The sequence below is a fragment of the Lissotriton helveticus genome, chromosome 2_1, assembly GCF_964261635.1.
Source record: "Lissotriton helveticus chromosome 2_1, aLisHel1.1, whole genome shotgun sequence".
Lineage (NCBI taxonomy): Eukaryota > Metazoa > Chordata > Amphibia > Caudata > Salamandridae > Lissotriton > Lissotriton helveticus.
In genome coordinates this window covers 701,939,637-701,958,254 of record NC_136059.1, presented here as the reverse complement: position 1 = coordinate 701,958,254, position 18,618 = coordinate 701,939,637, and the positions used below count along the sequence as shown (strand labels likewise).

Here is an 18,618-nt window from a genome sequence, read left to right as displayed (position 1 = left end):
CTACAATGGCTGGCCTACTGGGTGGCGGGCCGCAACCTCCACGAGCTCAATATGTCAGAGAGGGAACATGCAAGGGGGGACATACACAAGTTGCTCCTACCCCATTCGGACATACCAAGACATGCCCCGCCACTCCTCCGGCTAGCGGTGTCATACTGGCGGAAGGCAGTGAAATACACTTCCCCCAAAACATCTTATGCCCCCACGATCCCGCTTCTGGGCATTCCACTGGGCCCGGGTACACTGACAACAAACAGACTGACGCAATGGCAGGACGCGGGGGTGACCCATGTGGGAGACCTGTTCGCAGAGGGACGCCTACTGTCCTTTACAGACTACAGGGCTGTGCATAACGTCCCCAGAGGCTCATTCCTATTACATGCAGGCCTTAGACACTATATAACACGCACCTGGGCGCCTGAGGGACGGGAGCCAGCTACCAACCCCCTGATAACGATGCATTACCTCATGGGCACGGGCAGCCACCTAACCAAATGGCTCACTGCTAGCATAAAGGCAGGGAGGGCGGTCCCTCTAACAACTCTCAGGTCAGCATGGGAAGGCGACATAGGTAGGCCACTGAGGGACAAAGAATGGGAACGCATCCTCCAGTTCCCCAAGAAGGTAGCCAGAAACCCCAAATACAAGTTTATTCAGCTGATGCTGCTACATAGGGCCTACCTGACCCCACATCGCCTGCATATGATGTTCCCTGACACAAGCAGCAACTGCCCCCGATGCGACGCTGACGATGCATCACTAATACACATGCTCTGGCAATGCCCCAAGTTGGGTCATTACTGGGCCACCATAGCTGACTCGCTTGAGAGTGCCGGCACCCTGTCCCGATCGCTCACTATAGAACACACACTACTGGGGTTGGGTCCGTCGACACGCACAAGGACCGTGGCGGCACGTTTCACAGACCTGGCCTTACTGCTAGCAAAACGAGCAATCACGATGAGGTGGAAGTCCCCCAGACCCCCTGACCCGGATTTATGGAAAACAGAGGTGATTAGATGGGGCAAGGCAGAGGGCGAGGCTTTACAACGAGAAGAACACAGAGGTCTCAGGAAAACACTGATCTCCCTGGACTGGTACACGGTGCTGGGGGCCTTCGAAACTGGGGGGGTGGAGGAAGGGGAGGACACAGATGACTCGATACAAGCGGGATGTTAGGGTCCGGCCCCGTGGGACATTCATGAAGTGAGGTGCACTATGCTGGGGTACCGGGAACCCTGTACCATTGACAATGCTATGGCCGCCGGCCCCTGTGTGTGGGGCGAAAGGAGGAATAGTCAGAATTACTGTACTTTACGGAGCAACAGGTGACCAGGATGTAAATGTCACATTTACTCGCATATGAGGGGAGTGCCGGGAGGGATTTTAGCGGGTGGGGGAGGGAGTGGGTATGTTAGGGGACTGTTCAGTTGCTGTGATTTCAGACGAAAATGGAAAATCAAGGTTACTACACGCTTGTGAATGTTGAGCAGGCATATGATTATGACGTACTGATTATTGCTATGCCCGAGTATGTATGTAACTGCTCCAATTACTATGCTAATAAACAGATTTAAAAAAAAATAAATACTTGATAAATCACTCCTAGCACAGCATCCAGGGGGCGGTGACTGATATAGGCAAACATGACGGTCCCAGAGGCTACCAATAGAAATAGTGCACCAAATTCGAGGGAAAAATAGCATCCTCTGAAATATTGAAATCTTCACCTTTGAGAGAACGTATCTCAAACTTAGCTCAAGGGAAATTAATATCTACATAACGTCAAAAAAGCCATTTCAGTTTTCCTTTTGAACATTTTTAGGTATCCTGGGCAGAACAACAGTATGAAAAACAGAGGAGTAAGCGTGGAGTGATACCAGATTCAGCAGAAAACCTTTTCAACGACCCAATGTGGAATCAGCAGTGGTACCTGGTAGGAACCAGTTTTTTTACACGTTTTGTTTAAGTAAGTACAAAAAAACATGACTGTCCCACTCTCATGAACAGAACAAATCGGCTACACACTTCAAACAGGAACATAAGATCTACCAACCGTGTCTGTGTCGTATTCGCTACCAATAGTATAGCAGGTCGTGGGGATTGATACTTTTCTGGAATTACTTCAATGCTATTGAACCAACATATTTTTACATGACTTTTCCTTACTTTCTTTACATCACAAAGGTTAACAAATCTCACACGCTCAATTAGCTCTTACCTTCCCTTTGCTGCTTGTCTGCTTTTGCCAACAATTCCTGGGATTCTGTCCAGAGATGTCTGTCAAATCGGACTATGCTCATAGCAGAAAATTGCCAAAATGCAGGATCATTTTTTTCAAGCTCAACTTGATATGTCATGAAGTAAACATCATAATTCTTGAGACCTCCAGGCGGCAATTATAAGAATACCACAAGGAGGCCCCATTCACATGTAGTTTGCACTCCAATGGATTTATTTTCAAAGATAAAATTGTTCATCACAGTCTCTCATGAGGACATTCCCATGGTTTGATACCAGTACTGCCAACTAGTGTTTCAGACATACCACTTCCTCATGTCTGAAAATTGAACAAAAAACACAATATACTATCACAAAAAGAATTGAAAGTTCATTGTATTGTTAATATTTTATCACATGCAAAAATATGAGAAAAGACTGTAGAAAAATGGGATATATCATCATGCTATTTCTTAGTGACACTCAAATCTCTTGGTTGAATTCAGTTTTTCACAGAATCCATTGTGAGAAGGAACTTCAAATTCAATGTGCATTTTATTTATGTGTTATGTTTAACATAAAAAAAATCAAACTGCAAGCTCTCTAAATGGCAAGACACCATCATTCCTAGTTTCACCTAACTCTACTTGTTAATACGATTAAAATTGAAGAAATTGGAACGTTCCTAGTTGATTAAAATGAAAACAGATTAAAGACAAAGATCATACCATGTTTAAGAGCTTAGCATCAATTCTATTATCATAGCAATTATCTACATAATACACCTGTACATGATAAAACTATATGTGTACTCCAAACATAAACATTAATCACTAAATCATTATCGGCAACTGTTGCATTAAACCTTTTGCCCATCAACTAAAAAAGGTTCCTCCTGCGGTTCCTGGGGTGCTTGGAGAAATGCACAACATGTGTCCCCCTGTGTGCATGCACCAAGGGTCTTGCAGAGTATAGACTTTACAGTCCATGCCGCACAGGAACTTTTTTGGCATTCCCATTACGGTGCCCATTTTGAAAGCCACCACCATGGGACCGGCAAAAAAATCCGGCCTGACTAAATAATCGTAATCTGGCGGGCGGCCCGACCACAGGTATGGCGATGCTGCAGAAGGCCACAGGCATGGCGGTCCGCTCTCGCAACTCCAAACTCGTAATCAGGCACTCTCTGGCAGATTTATCAAAATGTCATGTGACATAATGCAAAAAGACAACTTGCTGCACTGCATGACTGAGAGAGAGCAGGAATCCACAATATCCACTAAAATATGATGCATTCCTGCACTCTCCCTGCACAGACAGCCTTCATCCATGGTGCAAGAGTGCCTGATTTACAGGCAGGATTGTTTTTGTCAAGGAATGGACACATTCCTGCACAAAAACAATCCTTAGAGGCATTTGCCTCTTTCGACATTTACTGCAGAATGTAGAAAGCGGAATTAAATAGGAGCGATTAACATATTTCTCCTTATTATGCCTCTGTTGGGAAAGCATACTATTTTGACGTATTACCAGGTTTACTACCCTTAGTAAATTTGGGATTGCCTCAAAATCCATGGGTGTATAAATGCAAATGCACATGCTCCACCCATGGAACCCCTTTGCAATGCAGAGTAATGCAAGGCAGTGATTTTCACTATGTTGTGTTACTCTGGATTTACTAAGTCATACAGAGGCACGCAAGCTGGTTTTGTGTGGCTTAGTAAATCTCACTTAAACCCTTGCATGGGCAGCATAAGGGTTTATTTAATCTAGCCCTAGAAGTTTAACTTTTCATACCTCTCTCTAGTGAAGTCTACTTGATGGTGGACTTTACATGTCCTTTGTTTTGTGAGAACATTAGAGAATGGCCAGCAATCTGCAAATATTTCTGTACACTCAGGCATGAGTGGAACCCAAGAAGAAATTATTTTGATTGCACTACTTCTAAAAAAAAAAAATGCTTCTATACTTAAGTAAATCCAACCACACAGAGCAGCGGATGGGATTATCCATCCATCCTATTAACCATGCAGAATTTCTATGGAGATTAATGCAAGCAAATGCTCCTGCAGCACAACTCAACACCAGAGCTTCAAGAGGCTTAGTCACAGTGACAAGGCCTCCTTACCGTGTGCCTTACCTCATCTTCGCTCAATAGGCATTAATTCACAGCACAGCCCTACCGTGAATATCCCATTTCTCCAAATGTCATGAGGGCATCACGCAGAAAGTGAATTAAGAACTGGGTTTAAATTACTCTCATTCAATCTTTTACCCACATAGAAGGAATTTGAATATCCAGATCTGCTCCTATTATCATTCACAATATTCACTCTGCTAAAGCATAATGGCATTTTCTGCTTAATGATCACACTCTGGCCCCTAAATAGAGTGCCTGGAAAATGGGTCAAATATACAGTAATCGGATTACAGCAGTTCAACATGTTCTGTTTAGTCATATTTAAAAAAGTATAAAGCATTACATCACAGGTAAACTGTGACAGATACCACTGGCACAAAAACTAATGCTGAGTACTCTGTACATTAATATGAAAAACGTGCATATTAAATTAGATTGCCGCAAATTGTTCCTCATTCATCTGTGAAATCGCTAAATCACGGGTTGTCCCGCTGTTTCAGAACTCCGGTACTGCAAATACAGTGCAAAAGTACTGTCCCTTATTTAGTATGCCGACTGCTGCAGGCTCAAGCACTCCATCCGTTAGTGTGACTGATCAGCTAAGAAAGAAAGTTGGTAAAGAGTGAACGCTGATACAGGAGGATGCTAAAACACATGGTCACAAGACAGTGGTGCTTTCCCCATTAATATCAGAACAAACCTGTTCCTGAGTTTTGTATAGTTAAAAATTGCTATATGTAGTTTTGGGGCAGATGGGGTTAGCATATACATAACTGCTGAAAATAAATAGGAGTAAAAAAGAGGATACATCCGACCAAAATTCTTAACTGTTTATGATAAATACTGAAAAAGCATTGGCAAAGGCATTGGATCTCGGCTCTAAATGGCCGACCTAATGCATTTATCAATGTTTTTTTTATTTGCACGTGTGCACATGCGAATATGATACGTATAAATGACTAGAATTTTCGGAAGAGGCTTTCTACTAAAGAAAACGCATTCCAAGATAGCTGCTGATGTGCATGCAGGCATCATGGCATGTACATTAGGAAGTCTCTGCACACGTCTGGTGTTACGTGTGCGCATGCGTCATGATGAAGGCAGTGATTTTTAATTTACCTCCGTAACTTGGCAGATGGGTATTTAAGAATAGTAAATTAAAATGTTAAAAAACAAACGCAGTGTGCGTGATAAAGAAAGCAAGCAACCCTGCACCATATTGCAGCTGAAATCTATCGTAGGGAAAAAATAACATTGGGAGCAGGGTGGGGTGCATTGGGGAAGAAATGCAACTAAAGGAGGTGTGCGCAAAGCAAGTAGCCTAGCACTCTTTGCATGTAATGGGACCGCCCCAAAAACACAATACAAATAAAAATGTTTTAAAAAGAACACAGGGAGTGGAATAGAGAGCGGGCTGGGAAGAATCAAGGGCAGTGATACAACATAGGAGGGATAAAGATAACAAGCATTTGCAATGCAACGGTCTCGGCTTTAGATAAGCTTAAACAATTCTGTTTGTAATTAGGTGGCTTTTTAGTTTTGCTTTTATTAGTGTTTTTTAAAGAACCATGTACATAACATACATATGTGTGCATCTATGTATATGTAAGTATGCATTAATATTGGTATTGATATAGATATGCAGATGTGTATATGTTTATATATGTATGTATATATACATTTATATACACATACATATATTTACGCATATATATGCATGTTATGTTCATGAAAGTGTGAAAAATACTAATAAAGCTAGCCACCTGATTACAAACAGAATTGCTTTATGTGTAATAAAGATGAGACCTATGGCATGTTGTGCACTAGTGCCTTTAGGCAAAGAGTTAAGGTTTGGAGTAAGGTTAGGCTGTTTTTGCAGATTGAGTAGTAGAGAGTGAGTAGTACATAGTGAGTAGAGAGTATTAGAGAGTAATAGAGAGTGAGTACTAGAGAGTAAGTAGTGTGATTAGTAGAGTGAGTAGTACAGAGTGAGCAGTGGAGAGTATTAGTAGGGAGTAGTATTTAGTAGAGAGTGATTAGTAGACTAATAGAGAGTAGTGTTGTAGAGAGTAGAGTAGTAGTGAGTTGTAGGCAGTAATAGAAAGTGAGTAGTATAGAGCAGTATAGAGTGAATAGGAGATAGTGTGTAGTAGATAGCGAGTAGTAAAGAGTAGTAGAGAGTGAGTAGTAGAGATTAATGAAGAGTACTAGACAGTAATAGAGGGTAGTAGAGTGAGTAGTAGATAGTAGAGTGAGTAGTAGATAGTAGATTTAGTAGAGCGAGTAGTAGAGAATGAGTAGTAAAATTGAGTAGAGGTTAGAGAGCAGTAGTTAGTGAGTACTAGAGAGTACTAGAGTGTAGTAGAGTAGTAGAGAGTGAGTAGTAGGTAGTGGAGAGAGTAATAGAGTGAGTTATGACTACAGTGAGTAGTAGATAGTAGAGAGTAGAGTGTGTAGTAGAGAGTGAGTAGTAGAGAGTGAATAGAGAGTACTAGAGAGTAGTAGAGAGTGAATAGAGAGGAGTAGAGTGTGAGTAGCAGAGGAATACTAATGGCATTTTTTGTGTTGGAGCGTCATGAATATTTTTAATTTATGTTCTGAAACTGTCACTTCTAATAAGTGCCAATAAATGCACGGATACAACCTAATATACTAAAGTGAAACGCTCTGACTTGTTTAAGGAATACACTTTTTAAAGGTCTTTATCATATTTGCCAGGTTTTTTGTTGCGTTGTTAACGTGCCAAATTCATGTGGTACAGCAAGACTGCACAGGTTTTATGAAGAGGTAACGTGCACTACTTCCTGTTTATCCTTTAGAAAAGGAACAAAACATACAAGAAAATACAAGGCAGAACCCTCTGAGGCTCTTGCAATGAAATCGCTATTTAAAACAGCGTTGTGCTGCAGAACAAAAAGGGGATGCACAAAGCTTCCAACATTGTAACCAGAATACAATAACAATACATCGTTAACAAACTAGTATATTGCGAAAAACACATAACATACCCCATGCACTAGAAAGGTTGTTTGACAAAACGATCCGAGGTTGATAGTGTGCCCACAGATACCATCGTATTTTAAAATAAACGTTTTTAGGCCAGGACTACTAGTGCATGTTTTGCAATCCTTTCTTGTGGCGCCAGCTGAAACTGCGTGGTCCACTAGAAACCATGCGTTGATACGGAGCAATGAACAGTCCGAACCCAATACAATGTAGGCCTCTACACTGGGCCTCAGGCGATGAACAGTCAGTTCAGGTTTGCAAATAAAAATACAATTGGAAAATCCACATTGGCAAAAAAATGGCACAAGATCCGGCTTAGTTTAGTGGGGCGTATCAACCTTGTAAAAATGAAGATTTTGCCCAAATTATTATATCTATTCAGGGCCATACCTCTACAACCTAGCAAACTTTTTTTTACAAAACTGGAAGGTATTTGTAGTAGCTTCGTATGGGGCTACAAAAAAGCGTGTAGGGCTATGAAATTCCTGGAGCTACCAATCGAAAAGGGGGGATTAGCTTTTCCCGACTTTAGGCTATACTTTCTCGCAACCTTTTTTCGTCATATACGAAGTTTTTTTTTTTCAGAACAAAAATCGTATACGAAGTTTGATGAAAAATGAGAGCTCGCTATTCTATCATCAGTACATATTGGGACTTGATTGCAACCAATTTTTATTTCATCTACACGATCCTAATTATTTCAAACGAGTAAAGTTTAAGACAGCTAGACATATTAAAAAAATTTGGGACCAAATCATGATCATTGATAAGACTTCTTTCTATAATGCATAGCTCAGATTATGGGGTAATCCAGGCCTACCGGATATTTTCTCAGACGGGGCAGGAAACCTTTGGTCTAGACACAGCATTAACACCTTGGGGGATTTGTATGGCCCAAATTGTCTCTTGGATTTTGACACAACAAAAACTCATATTTGAATTAAGCGACGATATGTATTTTAAATATATTCAAATAAGACATCACCTGCTCCGAAAGATGAAAATCTCTGAAGTGGCCCAATCGGACACATTAGTATGTCTATATTTTGACAAAATAAAATCACTTATTAGCTTGGGCTATGGACACTTAATCCGTGGCAAAACTGACGATAGTATCAAAATGGCGGCTAAATGGTCTTCTAGACTGGGATTAAATATCAACCCCACACAGATTCTATCTTCACTTTGTCACATAAACTCGATAGTCCATTCCTCAAATCTGAGGCTGCAGCTATACAGAACCATTACGCAGCTATATTATACTCCGCAAAGAATATTTAGTTGGGCGCAGGGAAATCAAGCTAATGACAGAACAAAATGTCCGAAATGTGACATGGAAGCTGCTGGCATAGAGCACATGCTTTTTTCTTGCCCGGGGTTACTTTCATTTTGGAAGGGGATAACTGATGTTCTAATTAGTAAACAAATTACTACCCCATTACTTACAGCACATTTGGTTTTACTGGACATCCAAGATGTTAACTGTCAGCATAAAGATTTAATAACCATAATATTCGCCTGCGCCAGGCTTGTTATAGCAAGATCATGGATCTCAAAAGAACCCCCAAATATATTTGAATGGTGGACTTTGATAAACGAAATAAACGTAATGGAAATCTCGTTAGCAAGACTCAGAGATCCTATGGCATTAAAAAAGAAGGAAATATTCTGGCAAACTTTTTTTTCTTTTTGAGCTCTGAACTATGAACTCTTTACTATCATGATTGAAGAGGCCAAGCTAAACCTACGTTGACTTCTGCTAAAAACTATATTTGTTTTCTGAAAATGTAACATCTTTTCCTCTGTCTTCGATTTTAATCGATTTGCTTTTATTTTCTTTTGTTTGCATATCTTATGTCATGTAAAATTTAACTGAGTTGTCCTTCTTGCAATAATAAAGATATTTAAAAAAAAAAAGTAAAATCCACATTCCAGGCTATATAATCAGCATGAACATTTATGTAACTTTAAAGTGTGAAGAACTTACAATAGAAGTGAAAGTAGGAAAACACATACGATCAAACAGTGGAAGGGAACGTTTTACACTTTCTATCCATATGTAAAAGACTTTTATGAGATCGTAAAGTGCAATTTAACGACCCGGAATGTTCAAAAGAAAAAAATAAGGAGCCGGGATAGCAATCAGATCCGACAGCGATTAGATGGAAGCAAATTTGAGATAGGGGTGTTACGCGTGGTGACAGTGGCAAAGCTCCAACCCCAAAACAGAAAAGTAAAACATGTAAAGAGTGCGCACGGCACCCCGCCCCCTTCTGAGAAACCATGTGTGTTTCAGGTTACAGTGTTATGCAAGTGAAAACGGACATGCAGGAGAGTACCTGGGTGTAAATGTTGTTTTTGCGAGGAGTCAGGTCACCGAAAGCAGATATGCAGCACTGGCAAAATACATTTGTGAATGAAAAGGAAAACTATGTACTCTGCTTTTGCAATTAGAACACTAGAACAGCTCAATGAGGACTGCAGGCATCACATACAGAGCAGCACGGCAGCAATGTAATGCTCCCAGGTACTCCAATCATAAGGCACACCAAGATATCCATACCTGGTGAGACGCCAACTACACTGCGGGTTTACCAGTGATAACCAGACCTAAGTTGCACGGTGAACAAACCCCTTTCACCTCTAGTAAGTAATACAGCCCTGGCGAAAATTTTGACTGAAATGTGTCCAGCTGGGTGCAGCTAACAGAGGGGCATGTCCCCTTTCCCTGACAGCATGCACTGATGGTCATATCCAGGAAGTTATAAGAAATGGCAAGACACGTTCCCGTGATGGAGCCCGAATGGAGAACAAGAACGATGCTGCAGGTTAGCAAGAGGCGCCACATGCCTTTCTGGAGTTAGTGAGCACTGTCAACAAGGCGGGCAGCAGCCACATTGCAAGGGAGTATAGGGGTCACATGCTGTGGTTGGTTCCTTGCAGTTTGGCCTTAGATCTGCCACCAAGGAGCATCGCCCCAATGCCCGTGCCTTAGGCTTATGGTGTCGGGGCATACATCTTACACGTGCAGCTAAAGCAAGATGGCGGGAATGTAAAAGCTTACGGTGGCTCGATTAGAAAGCTGTGATCACTCCTCGCATTCTATAACAGGCACACAGTGCACCAGTGTGTGTGTGTGGGGGGGGGGGAGTGAAAGCTGCACTTGAATAACTATACCTGGGGAAAGCTTGGGGCCTGGAAGCAGCGCTTCCTTTAATATTTTGGATGTTATGTTTAAGTGTGGAAATGTGGCAGATTATCATTTAGAATGGTGTTTAAGCTGGCGAAAAGTCCACAACACAAGTAATGGCTCGATTCTGACACTATGCACATGTTCATAACACAGCCACATCGTTTTTTGGTGTGCTAAAGCATTACATAGCTGGGGGCAAGGTTGTAAAGCTTTTGCGATGGCCTACTGAAAGCATCGGGGTAGGCGGGGCTCCGGCGCAAGCAATGGTATTTGTCCTAAAAAAAGGGGGGGAGGGGTCAGTACTTCCAGTGATGATATCAACGTGCTCTTACTTGGTGAACGAACACATCAATAGGGTCGTCCAGGGGACTGCCTTGGCGACTGTTCATGGAGATGAAACCGAAGCCCATGTGCACGTTGAACCACTTGCAATGACCGGTGCCTCGCAGCACGGCCCCCGGTTCCTGCTCCTCCGGCTCTACCTCCTCCAAGCAGGACGACTCTCTTGCCAGCCTCTCAGGCTTCCGCTTCTCTCCGCCGCCGCCTCCTGAAGGGGAAAAGAAGAGGTGGTCAGCAACTGGGCGCACATGGGCAGTCGGGGCCCCAGGAGAAACACACGCCCCCAGGCACACAACGGCATAGACTAGCTCTCCATTTGGCTGGCTGCTCGGAGGCGGTGGTGTGCGTGGTTCCCCCTCGCCGCTCAGCTTCGCATCCCGCCTGCTCTGAGCACCCCCGGGCAGAGCTCGCATGCTCTGAGGTGCAGCCCCTGCTCTGGGCTCGGCTGCCTGCGGCTGCCTCCCTCCCCCGTCCCCTGGCCCTTGCGCACATGTGACTCACCTCATTACACGCTTCCTTGCTGCTAATTTTGCGTCAGCTCTTGGAAGAGACTGTCAGGGAAAGGGAGTGGTGGTTGGGGGGAGGCAGGCGGCCCGCCCCGGCCGGGGTTGGATGAGGGGACGGCACCGGGACGCGACGCCGCATGTAAACATACTCCGCTGCCACCCTCGCTTTAGGCGTACGTGCAGCCTGGACCGCCATCCACCACGCACAAACGGAAGCGCGCCCACTGCTTTGTTGATTGTTAGAGTGTTCCCAATGCTATGTCTTCTCTGGTCACCTCTGTGCTTGCTCTGTTTGCTATGCCCATCTGATCCGAATGAAGGACAGTTATTTCTCTAATAAAAAAGGTTCAGTAGCTGTCAAGAGCATCACAAATGCTTTGTGTACAGCCTGCAATCTTTTGGCATTTCAAACAAGCGCTGGAGGCACAAGCCATGACAGACAGTTTTCTCTTTTTTGGCCGTCCCATTCGGAAGGTCTCGGGCTGACTTACTGCTGCAGTAAAAGCTTTCTTATCTTCTTTATGGGGCCATCTGTTTTGCCCCATAAAGAAGATAAGAAAGCTTTTACCGCAGCAGTAAGTCAAGTAAGCCAGTCTGAAAAGGACAGGGCTTACAGAGAAAGAAGAACGTCACTAGGACCTCTTCTCTAATGGCTGGCCACCGTTAAGGACGCCAGCCAATGGAGAAGAGGGGCGGGGCTTAACCTCGCTAGCAAACAATCCTCTATCTCATTAAATATCGCCAGCTGGACTGCGCATGTGCGCAGTCTTTCGCAGGACGAGACCTAAAAAAGGGAAATGGAGAAAGGAAAGACATGCACTTCCAGGGAGTGCTCAGTAGTAAATAAAACAAGCATTGGTAAAGCCAGTAGGCCTGGTATTGGCTGCCATTCGTTTGGCTTTGTCGATGCTTGTTTTGTTTAGTCATCGTTTTTTGAAACTTTAATTTTGAGAAAGCTTCCAGGACCTTACGAATATAAAAATGAAGAAAACATTGGCTTAAAGCAAAGTTTCTTTGGGTCTCAAAAATCACACCTTGCCAGAGTAGTCCCTGGCATTGAAGTGTGCAGACGTGCTCCTTGTGAAAGAGTAGTGTCAGCACTCACAGTGAAGTTAGCCAATGGCTGAAGTAGACTGACCCTTTGCCCATACTGTAAGCTGCAGTGATCAAAAGTAAATGTGAATGACATAACAACAAACCAATATGTGAAGAGGGCTGGCTGAAAGCCTTTATAATTAAGTTTGTTACATTCAGAATTGCAGTAAAATGGAAAGGTCTTGTCTAAGGCCAGACCTAAAGAGCCCCCTCAAGTATAAAGTAGAAGAACACAACTCATCTCATCGGAGCACTGTGCCCGAAATGCTCCTGGCCGGGAAAAATACAAGAATAGGGTGGAAAACCTCTGCATTGGGACCACATAGCTGAGAAACACATCAATACATTCCAATCATGAGCAAAGGGCTGATCCAAAGCCCACTTTAGGGTTATGTTATGTATTGTTATGTATGATATGTGACAGCAAGCATTTCCTGAAGCCAAGGCCTGAAAAGTAACTTTAGCTCTAGTGAAAAAAAGAAATGTACAGTTTAAAGTAATGGATTCATACACAAAAAAAAATAGTTTTAGCACTCATTATGCACAGTATTGGTATTTATATCTACGCTGGCTGCCTAGTGGTTCTAGTCCTTGTTTTCAGTGTAATTTACTTGTTTTGTTTCCAGCGATTATTGCATGACTAACGAAACCATTTGCTCCCTTTTAAGTGGACGTCTCTCTAAATTTCACCTTTCTGTAGCGGTTAGTACTATTTTGATGATTGTTGCAGATGTATTTAATGTTCTCATTCTATTTCTAATTGAGGAATTGGCCTTGCATTATAACGTGCATACTGGTATAAATATGATCTTTTTTCCCTTTTTTACCACCGACAGAAGTAAATTAAGTCCCACCATTCAAGCCCTTTGTCAACTCTCGAATTGACCAATGGGCTAAAGGCGAGGAATCGTCTGTTAAGACATTGAGAGTTGACATTTTTGTAGCTCCATTGACAACACTGGGGTGGCCGTGGGCTATAACCAGTGCTGGAGACCACTACTTTCAGTATTACATTGGCCTCATAGACAGGCTCTGCCTAGAGAGAGGCATATATATGGTTTTCGCTTGGTACCAGTGAAGAGTCTGTCCCCTCCCTCATGTCATAACCCTGATGTCTTTACAGTGAGAGCACAGTCCATGGAGATGGTGAGGCGCCTTAGCTGTTTGGACCTTTATATTTGGCATGGTAAATTACAGGAGAAAAGCAATTTTACAAGGAAGCTGGAGAGAAAGGGGCGTAGTCCGTATTTTTCTGTGGGCCTCATCAATTAGACAATGCTGATTGCTTCTGTGGCCAGATTTGCCAGTATTTCTAGCTTTCATCGACAATCACACAACTATCATTCTTTGACTGTAGGAACCATGAGATGAGGAGGTGGGGAAGCTGCTGGGAGCCACTGGGGTACTTTTTATGGAAGCATTCCTTTCTCACAGAAAATAAATGTTCCATTGCCTCATTGCTCAGTGGAGTAGGCTATTTTTGATATTATAATTCTGCCCCGTTGGTATTGCCCTACCACCCTACCAAAGGCAGGTCTATGATTCTGAAGATGTTTTTTTTTCCTTTTTTTTAATCCGCATATCATAACTGTGTCTGCAAAACTTAGACCGCCTATTTCCGTTCTAACTGTCCCTTGGTCTATTGCATACACTTTTTTCCCATCGCACTAAGGCGAGCCAACCAGGCTGGCATCCTGAGCGATGCCATGTTGTAATCATTAGGTCTTATATAGATACAGCAGTGGTTTGCTCTGATTCGGCCCACACTGTTAAATTCCTTTCCGAAAAGCCTACCATGTCCATATGACAGGTCCATTTGGCTGCCAAGATCCAGTCTATTATATTTGGGGATACAGGGTCAATCCAGTGTTTGCAGATCTCCCTTCTAGTAATATCAAAACAAAAACAAGGCCAATTTGATCTCTACTTAGTATACTACATTACCCACAACCAATAGAACCAACATGGAGTACAGTGCGTGCCGACATCCAAGATGTCTTTCAAAATAATCTCAATATTTGCCCAAAAGGATTTTATTCCATGACAGTTTGGGAGGTTACTCTGGAGATACCCAGCTTCTCTCCATAAACAAAGAGGATTAGGCACAGCAAGCCTTTTAACGATTACAGTATCCAGATGGCAAGGTTATAAGGCTCTATTAGAAGAGTGAAATGTTGGGGGCTGCATTGAAGACAATTGAATGGATGTCAGCTAACCACCCTGGTTGAGGGAGAAGAGGCTTCTCTCTCCCTCCTCCGCCACTCCCACTGACATTTTCATGCACTCTCAGAAGGAGCAGTAATAAGAAAGGAGAAGTCTCTGCAGCCTTTCCATCTCCCTGTGTCCTGCCAATTTACAGGAACAAAGTGGTTTGGCAGAACAGAGAGAGACGTGGGAGTTGGTAGACGTCATCCCCCTCACACACAGGCAAGCCTGCGACCCAGTCAGCAGGCGATGTTAGATGAGAGTGCGAGCCGTGGGAGGAGAAGGGGGAGCCTCCCACGGCCCCCTGTAACTCCTGGGTAGGATGATTCATATGGCAGAATGCTGTAATTGCATTGTAGCCCACCCACAACAGGCTATGCGGCTAAGTAAAGAGAGGAAGGACAATTCGAACACTGAAATATCCTTTAAAAGGATCAGATCTCAATGATTTTCCAGTCAGAGAGATTCTTTATTTGTAATATTAGTTGGCCAGCGTATGTCTTCAATATTGCTCATACACGCGTCTGGGGGGATTTACTCCCACTGACACCTGTGCGATCAATATGCGCAAACGAGTAAGTATTCCAATCCAAGGCTCACGCTCATTAGTAGGAACACCGTACTATCCCTATTGCATGCTAATGACACTCTGTTGCAGGTGCAGACATCATATGTGAGCACAGCAGAATAGTCTGATGCACACAGCACTTGCTTGATGAAGACAATGCAAAATCTGACACGACCCTATGATTGTAGCACCATAAGCACAGTAGGTTATTTGGTAGCAGGTCCCATGAATGCTCAGCAAATTAGACAGGATGCTATGAATAGGGCAGAAATGGTTTGGAAAGCAAATAGGCCAGGATACAGTTTATGGAGCTGAGATTATTCCCATAGCACATTTCACAAAATAAAGTCTTTCGGGCAGTAAAGATTATCAAAGCAGATAGGACAGTATGCATACTAAGGGGGGACTGAATAGTCTCAAAGCAAATGAGACAGGATGCAGTCTAATGGGTAAGAATAATTTTTAAACCAAATGATCCAGTATGCAGTCTATGGTCTCTGTAGCTGCTCCCGCAGTCAAAACCTTCTCAATGGCTGCCTTATGTCCCAGGCTGAAGGTTTCGTTTTTCCAAAAACGGATGCATAGGGACTTCTTGCACTTGTACTTGTCTTGTCTTTCGGTATTATGCAGCAGGCTGCGACCCTGGAGGTCTGATACCTACTGTCCTAATTTCCTTGCGTTCAATGCAGCAACTAGTCCAACATTCTCTGCAACATATCTTCTTTTATGAGACAAAACCTATTTTATGTTATTCTCTGACTTTGACTGCTGTAACAAAAGGCGAAAACAAGAAGGTCAAATGACTGTCTTAAAGGCACTCTCTTTGATAGTCAATAGTTCTGGGGCCATACTGGAAAACCCTTAAAGATAATACAAATAGAATAAATATCTCACAATAAAATTGGCTTTTCTGATCGAACTGACTGAATCAAACACAGTTTTGTCTATTATGTTTTCCCTTAGTGTTTTCTTGTTTTTTCTTTGTACTTCAGTATCTAAAACAAAAAAATTAAAAATAATGAAAATACATATTGATTTAAGTATTAAAATCATCCAAATATGCACACACGTGGAATGTGATACAGTGCATAATTCAGGGTTTCACTTCACTGCAGACACATAGGTCCCCTTTCAGAGCTGATTTGAAAAGTGTAATTCCAAGGTGCGATAAAGTCCACACCCTTGGAATTTTCCCTAATTAAATATAGGTAGGTCAAATCTAACTTAATTTAACAGATTCAAAAGACCTGGTAAGAATCAAGGGGGCATATTATCAAGGGGCTTTATCTCCGCTTTTTTGGCTTTAAAAGCCAAGAAAGCAGAGATAAAATTATCTCCCTATTACCAAGCTGTCGCTAACACCAGTTAGCGACAGCTAATAGGAGATAGTGACGATCTTGGGCCCCGCTTTGCATGTCAGTGATATTTATCACTAATGACATGCAAAGTGGGCGTGCCAAGATGTTAGCGACTGAAAACAGTCGCTAACATCGCTATCTCCTATTACCAACTTTTGGAGATATTCGCGCTAAGCGCGAATATCTCCAAAAGCTAACACTTGCCCAGGAGCAGTTCTTAGCCATGTTATCCAATGGGAGGTGGATAACATGGCTAAGAGCATTTGCTCGATAATGCATGAATATCGCTGACTTTTCAGCGATATTCATGCATTGCGGCCGTTTTTTATCGCATTTGCGATAAACCTTGCTAATAGCAAGGTTTATCTGCGATAAAAATCACCGATTTGCGGCGATAATTATTGTCTCTAAACAAGTTAGAGACAAAAATTATCTCTATTGGTTGGTAATATGCCCCAAGATTTGTTCATTTTGGGGATGGAAAGCACCATAATCTTCTTATCATTTCCCATTGTTAGGGAAAAACTTGAAATAGGTGCTATTTATTGCAACCGATAAATTCAGATTACTGACTTTTAATATTACTTCCAGATTTAACGCGGTGTGCGCAATGAGGTTGGCAGCATTTTAGAGGAGTAATAAAGAAATCATGGCAATGTTGGTCATTATGCAATTTTCAGGACATGCTGTGCACTTCTATTTATTGTGTCTCCACACCTATGACGCTTGATCGATAAATAATTGTCATAGAAATGATGCCCGCATTGAAGCTCTAGGGGCTGTGTTTTTTTAATATGCAGAACTCTACTTGAAGAGGAGCTGAGTGAGTCATGCTATCTGTGTGTTTTTTCACCCGCAGAAACAATTTGCATTAGTGATTTGTCATTGGACAGGGATTTCCAATTGCATGGACATTTCCTTTACCGCACCGTAATTGCTAGCAGGGGCTCCGCCTTTGCTCAATAAAGGAAGAAGCAATTTATTTTCCTGCAATAATCTACATCTCTCTGTCCTGACACATGGAAGATCAATGCTTGATTTTTTTATTCTTTTTTTTTTTTTTAGCAAGATACAAGGACGACACCAGCCCTGCCAAAACTGGATCTTCACGTCATTCCTGTGTGGAAGAAAGGAATTACTGGCAACGGCGTGAGAATCACAGTGCTTGACGACGGCTTGGAGTGGAATCACACTGATATCTATGCTAATTATGTACGTTTTTGGGCTGCATTTCAAATACTGCATTCTCTCCACTGCATCTGTATATAGCGCCGGCCCCCACGAGCACAAAACCTGCCCCAACCCCTCCTGGCCCACCTGGGAAATGCCTGGTGCCCGCTACGGCCAGTCCAGCCCAGGGCCTGATCTGCCTGATTGGAAATGCCTTAGGGCCCTAATTAGATTCTGACGGATGGCCTGTTATTCTGCCAGGGGGATGGAGTACATTACTCCGTCCTCCTGATGGAGGGACCGCCTACCGAATTTAAAACTGCCAAGCTGGTGGTTATTTATAAAGTATTGGCAGGAGATGCCACCGCAGTGGTTTCTGCCATTGCATTTCGCTGTTTGGTGCAGGTCTGCGTCAACTTGACACAGCCCTGCACCAAACAGTTTTATTTTTTTAATTTTCAAAAAAAATATCGTAAAACAATATTTCCTTTCTGGAAAAAAAAATACCCCCCTCGACGTGGAAGTCATGTATGGATTACTGACTTTAAAAGGTAAGTAAACATAAAAATAAATACAACGAATTTCGTTGCACACACTGCATCGCATTTGGTGATGCAGTGTGTGCAACGAAATTCGTTTTATTTATTTTTATGTTTACTTACCTTTTAAAGTCCGTAATCCATACATTACTACCCCCCCACCCTGCCCCTCCCCCACCCCACGTCACGGCCCGGCAGGTACTCCCACTACCGGCCGCGGTTGATGGGGGGGGGGTAGACTATTATGTTGGCGGTATGTATACTCCGTCACCGTAGCAA

General features: G+C 42.8%; 1 protein-coding gene across 1 annotated transcript in view; it reads left to right on the top strand.

The window, feature by feature from the left end:
- PCSK1 (proprotein convertase subtilisin/kexin type 1) overlaps positions 1-18,618 on the top strand; it is a 246,062-nt gene that overhangs the window by 91,637 nt on the left and 135,807 nt on the right. The window contains exons 3-4 of the mRNA XM_078675404.1: positions 1,826-1,936; positions 17,696-17,842. Coding sequence (XP_078531530.1) covers positions 1,826-1,936; positions 17,696-17,842 — 258 coding nt within the window. The remainder of the gene's footprint in view (positions 1-1,825; positions 1,937-17,695; positions 17,843-18,618) is intronic.